The 5,587-nt window shown below is 52.1% G+C and overlaps 1 protein-coding gene across 1 annotated transcript in view; it reads right to left on the bottom strand.

Moving 5' to 3' along the window:
• Positions 1–5,587, bottom strand: part of MYBBP1A (MYB binding protein (P160) 1a) — a 16,878-nt gene that overhangs the window by 5,247 nt on the left and 6,044 nt on the right. The window contains exons 12-19 of the mRNA XM_015562444.1: positions 5,527–5,587; positions 5,331–5,436; positions 1,378–1,474; positions 1,109–1,260; positions 719–802; positions 489–638; positions 234–404; positions 1–146 (exon numbers count right to left, since the gene is read on the bottom strand). The exon at positions 1–146 is cut by the window's left edge and continues 8 nt beyond it; the exon at positions 5,527–5,587 is cut by the window's right edge and continues 113 nt beyond it. Coding sequence (XP_015417930.1) covers positions 1–146; positions 234–404; positions 489–638; positions 719–802; positions 1,109–1,260; positions 1,378–1,474; positions 5,331–5,436; positions 5,527–5,587 — 967 coding nt within the window. The remainder of the gene's footprint in view (positions 147–233; positions 405–488; positions 639–718; positions 803–1,108; positions 1,261–1,377; positions 1,475–5,330; positions 5,437–5,526) is intronic.

Here is a 5,587-nt window from a genome sequence, read left to right as displayed (position 1 = left end):
GCCGTCTTGTGCAGGAGGTCCTGCTCCTGTTTGGTGCTGCTGGTGCGCATGCTGCGCCGGATGATGTTCAGCAGCGGCTCGAGCAGCTCCAGGACCAGGGGGTTCTCGGGCTGCTTGGTCACCAGCACCTCAATCAGGTCCAGGACCTGTGGCAGGACGGGTGGGCTCAGTGCGGTGTGGGAGGCGACCGGGCTGGACGACGTCGGAGGCGCTCAGGCTGGTTCTCGGCTCACCCGGATCTGGAAGTCCCGCCGGAGCGCCTTCTCCTTCTGCAGCTTGTTCTTCTCGTCCTTCCGGGCCTGGATGCGCAGCTTCTGCTCGGCAAAGAGGCTGGCGAGGTTCTGGTCCAGCGCCATCATGGCCTCGTCCCCCAGCTCCTCATCGTCATCATCATCGACTCCACCCTGAGTGACAGACGCCCAGTGAGCAGCCTGGCCTCCGGGCACATGCAGACAGACAGGGACGGGAGTCTCCGAGCTTCTGCTCACCAGCGCCTTCCCTGCCTGCAGCACGGCCATCAGCTGCTCCCGGAAGCCGGGGTCGACGTCCCCGTCGCGATCCTCCTCATCACTCTCCTCCTCTTCACTCTCGTCCTCACTCTCCGAGTTTTTGTTGTCCTCACTCTCAGAGCTCTTGTCCTGTGGGTGGCTGGTGTGTAGTCGTCCCCATTGCACACCACGTGCCTGCCCACCCCGCGCTGCCCCTTGCTGGCAAGTACCTCCTCGTTCTCCAGCTGCTTCTCGGAATCGTCCGTGACCACCACATTGTCGTCCTCGTCCTCGCTCTGCTCTGGGTTTAGCACCTGCAGGGTATTCCCAGATGCTGACACTTGAACTCCTCAGACCACTGGGCCCTCTTGACTAACTTCCCTGACCTTTCCCAGTCCAGTCTCGGCCAAAAGGTCAAGGCAGAAAAGTGAAGCCCAGGAGGTAAGGCTACACCCTCCATGCCCAACGCCAGCACCTCCTGGGTCAGGGCTGCACGGCAGCAGAGTGATGAGGCCCCCACGCACTCTGCAGGTTCCAGTGAGGACCAGGGGCTGATGTGGCAGCCCTGGTGCTTGGACAGCCACCTCCTGGGACCCTTTTCCCCAAAGGTCCCAACTTACGTCCAGGATTAGCTGCAGGGCACGTGGAGTCAGGTGGGCGCAGATGTGGCTAAACACGCTCCGGGCCACCTGGCGAATCAAGTGGCTGGGCTGGACCAGGAGGGCCAGGAGGATCTCCACCAGCACCTCCACCCACGGCGGCTCCTGGGGTTCTGCAGGCAGGGAGAGGTCTGAGTCCGGGCAGGCACCGCTGTCCCATCCTGGTCCCCGCTGTGCCCAGGATGTGCCCTGCCCATTCCCCCTCGCTCCCCTCAGGGGCAAGGACCCACTGGTGGCCTTGGAGCGGGTCCGGCGGGTCTTCTCCCCCAGGCTCTTCTGGATGCAGGTCTGGATGTCACCTAGGAGTTCGCAGCTCTCTGTGGGGTTCTGTGGGGAGGGCAGAAATCAGGAGCCGAGCCCCATCCCCATTCCCAGGGGAGGGGCCAGTCCGGGGGAGCTGCTGCATCATCAGAGTCCGAGAACATGGCAGCATGCCTTGGCCAGTCACCCTCACCAGCCAGGAGGACCCCAGCTGGACACCAGAGAGAAAGAGCTGGACAAGGATGGCTGGGCAGTCATAGGAAGCCAGCAGGCCCCATGCTTAAGGTTCACAATTCTAGGTTGTTCCTCCTACTCTTAGTTCAACATTACTACATAGAAAAAATGGAAAACCATTAATTTTAACTAATGTAATTTAAACTCATTTAACCCGTCTTGTTGGGGACAAGCCCAGACTCCAGCCACCTACCCTTTAGGGATGCGGGGCTCTAAAACCAGCCTGTGTGATCCATGGTACTGACGTGGCGGAGTTCTCCCTCGCCATGCAGTGGGGGTTTAATGCTGGGGCTAGGGGTCACAGAACAGGCCAGAATAGAAGCCCAGCGCTCTGGCCACCTTTGTCTCCAGCCCCCTGGCTGTGCAGGCACCTTTTCTTTTTTAAAAACCCTCACCCGAGGAGATGTTTTTATTGATTTTAGAGAGAGAGAGGAAGGGGGGAGGGAGGGAGAGACAGAATATGATTTGTTGCCTCCCATATACACCCCGACTGGGGATCGAACCACAGCCTTGTGTGTATGGGATGACACTCCAGTGGAGCCACCTGGCCAGGGCCACGGATCCCCAGCCGACTGATGTTTCTTACATCAATGTTTCTCTCTCCCTTACCCTTCATTTTTCTCTCAAATCAATACAAACATATATTTTTAAAAAGTTAAAAAAAAAAGTATCACTACAGAACAACCATAATTGAGAACAGCCTGAAAACTAGCTGAGCAGAAGTCCCAGAATTAAGAATGTACACAAGAAGCCAGGCTGGTAGGAGGTCAGAGACATGGAAGGGGCTGGCCCTACACCCATGTATTGTGGTTAAAAATCGGGAGGCCTATGTCGGCTGTGGAGACCTCCGCTGCGGAGTGAAGGGTGCCGGCACCACAATGGGCTCCCAGCCCAGGGTTCCAGCGCTGGGAAGAGAAATCCCCTAACTTCTGACTATGAAAACCAGCGGAGGTTGTGGCTGATGGGACAGAGGGATGCTGGAGTCCCTAACAGCTCGAAAAGTGCCAGAGATATACAGGAGGAACGGAATTGTCTGGCGCAGGCCACTGCTCCTTTTCTGAGGCCCTACAGAGCCGGCAGCAGGCAACGTATCTGAGCCTCCATTAACCTGGCTAACATGGTCTGCCCAGGCCTGGGGATTCCCTGAGACCCTGCCTCATCCAGCTTTTGGGCCCACTCAGTGCTTCCAGGGCCTTTTCCACACTAACAGCCTGTCTTGGCTCATGATGTGGACTTTTCTAAAATCTCACAAAAGCTCACAAACCCTAACAAGCAGCCTCTGGCCTCAGCCCTCTTGCTAAGCAGTCCCAAGCCTGCACTGGTGGCAGCGGCCCGCAGTGTGCAGCTTAGCCTTTCCCCAGCACCTCCAAGTGGCAACCGTCAGCAGATCGCTTTGAAGCTCATACCAGGTAACCCTAGGCAAAGCAAAGGCCACTGCTGAACTTGGCTGCACCAGCCTCTCCCAAGAGCACCGCCCAACCACCTCCAAATGGCACACCCAAAGGTGGACTCAGCAGGCATCGGAGCCTGGCGACAGCGAATCCTGCTCTGTGGGGCCAGTCCCCACACAACAGTTCCTCCACTTTAGTCATGGCCAGTCCTCAGACACTCAGCCTGAGGGTCAATCCCTCCCACTGCCAACAGCGATCAAAGCTCAACTACAACAGGACATACACAGCCCACACTAGGGACACACCTGGCGCACCCAGCTCGGCCAGCCAGGGAGGCTGAGCCCCTGGGCCCCACGGGATACCTACGACTTAAGGCCACTCTACCAAGACCAGGAGACACAGCGGCTCTACCTAATATATAGAAGCAAACACAGGGAGGCAGTCAAATTGAGGAGATAAACATGTCCTAAATGAAAGAACAGGACAATAGCTCAGAAAAATAATTAAACAAATGGAGACAAGCAACTACCAGATGCAGAGTTGAAAAGAATACAAAATAATGGGACAGTTTAAGTGTCCCCTGGACCACATTAAGCAAACCAACATCTGCATCATGGAGGTACCAGAAAGAGAAGAGAGCAAGGAATTAAAAAGTCTATTTGAAATAATAATGACAGAAAAGTCCTTATCTGGCAAAGGAAATAGACACTTAAGCCCAGGAAACGGAGCGTCTGAACAAGATGAATTAAGAGACCCACACCAAACACATCATAACTAAAATGCCAAAGGTTGAAGACAAAGAGAGAATCTTAAAAGCAGCCAAGAGAAAAGCAGTTAGTTACTTACAAGGGAGTGCCCATGAGACTGTCAACTGATTTCTCAACATTACTTTCCAGGCCAGAGGGGACTGACAAGTAAAAGTCAGTGATGAAAAAGGCTATCGTTTAGAATTGAAGGACAGATAAAGAGCTTCCCAGACAAGAGAAAGCTAAAGGAGTGCATCATCACCAAACCAGTATTACAAGAAACATTAAAGGGACTTCTTTAATTAGAAAAAGATAAAAAATATGAATACAATGGCAGTAACAATATCTAAAAACTACTTCTTAGTGCAAATTGATTAAATGCCCAGTCAAAAGACATAGGTTGGCTGAATGGATAAGAAAATATGACCCATAAATATGCTGTTTACAAGAGAGTCACTTCAGATCGAGAGACACACAGATTGAAAGTACAGGGACAGGGAAACATATTTCATGAAAATGAAAACAAACAAAAAGCTGGGGTAGCAATACTTATAAAACACAAAATAGACTCTAAAATAAAGGCTACAAGAGACCAATTCCATTACTGGGTATTTACCTTAAGAAACCCAAAACACTAATGCAAAAAGACGTATGTATCCATATGTTCATTGCTGCATTATTTTCAATAGCCAAGATATGAAAGCAACCTAAGTGCTTATCAACAGATGAATGAATAAAGAAGAGATGGCACATGTATACAATGGAATACGACTCAGCCATAAAACAGAATGAAATCTTGCGTCTGCAGTAACATGAATAACCCTAGAGCACGGGTGGGCAAACTTTTTGACTCAAGGGCCACAATGGGTTCTTAAACTGGACCGGAGGGCCGGAACAAAAGCATGGATGGAGTGTTTGTGTGAACTAATATAAATTCAAAGTAAACATCATTACATAAAAGGGTACGGTCTTTTTTTTTTTTTAGTTTTATTCATTTCAAACGAGCCGTAGTTTGCCCACGGCTGCCCTAGATGTGGAACCTAAAAAAACAAAAAAACAAGCAAACAGAAACAAACTCATAGGTACAGAAAACATTATGATGATTGTCAGGTGTGAGGGTGGTTGGGAGGATGGGTGAAAAAGGGGCAGAAATTTAGAAGCACAAATCGCCAGATATAAGAAAGTAGTCATGGGAATATAAAGTACAGCACTGTGGATGGGTATAGTCAGTAAATTGTAATAACTATATACGGTGTCAGGTGGGTACTAGTGTTACTAGGGTGATCACTCTGCAAGTTACAGAAATCTCTAATCACTATGTTGTACACCTGAAACGAATATTGTACGTCACCTGAGAAATGAAGGTTCAGACTTAAGAAATCACGAAGGTGAAAAGAGCTGCTGGCACTAAACTCCACCGGGACCAGCTGGTTCAGCTCCCTAAAAGTTCAGCTCCCCAGAGCCTTCCCCGGCAAAGCCCTCAACCTGCTCGGGAGGAAGCCTTCGGGCCCCGACCCCACGCCCATCGCCCCTTCTGTCCAGGTGCCGTACCTTGAAAAGGTGGACGCCCACCAGGAGTAGCAGGTGCTGAAAGGCAGTGGCCTTGGCCTTGGCCTCTGAGGAGCAAGCCTCCAGCTCCTTCAGCGTCTGTAGCATCCTGGTGGGAGACGGGCATGCTCTCAGGCCACGGCTGCCAGTGTCAGACCCCAGAGCGACCCACCCACCCTCTGGAAATCCCACCCCTCACCGGGTCCAGGCCTGGCGCTGCTGCGTAGTGAAGGGCGTCAGGGGGGACACGTTGCGGCTGT

The sequence above is a fragment of the Myotis davidii genome, unplaced genomic scaffold (genome assembly GCF_000327345.1).
Source record: "Myotis davidii unplaced genomic scaffold, ASM32734v1 scaffold638, whole genome shotgun sequence".
NCBI lineage: Eukaryota > Metazoa > Chordata > Mammalia > Chiroptera > Vespertilionidae > Myotis > Myotis davidii.
This window is presented reverse-complemented; position numbering and strand designations above follow the sequence as displayed.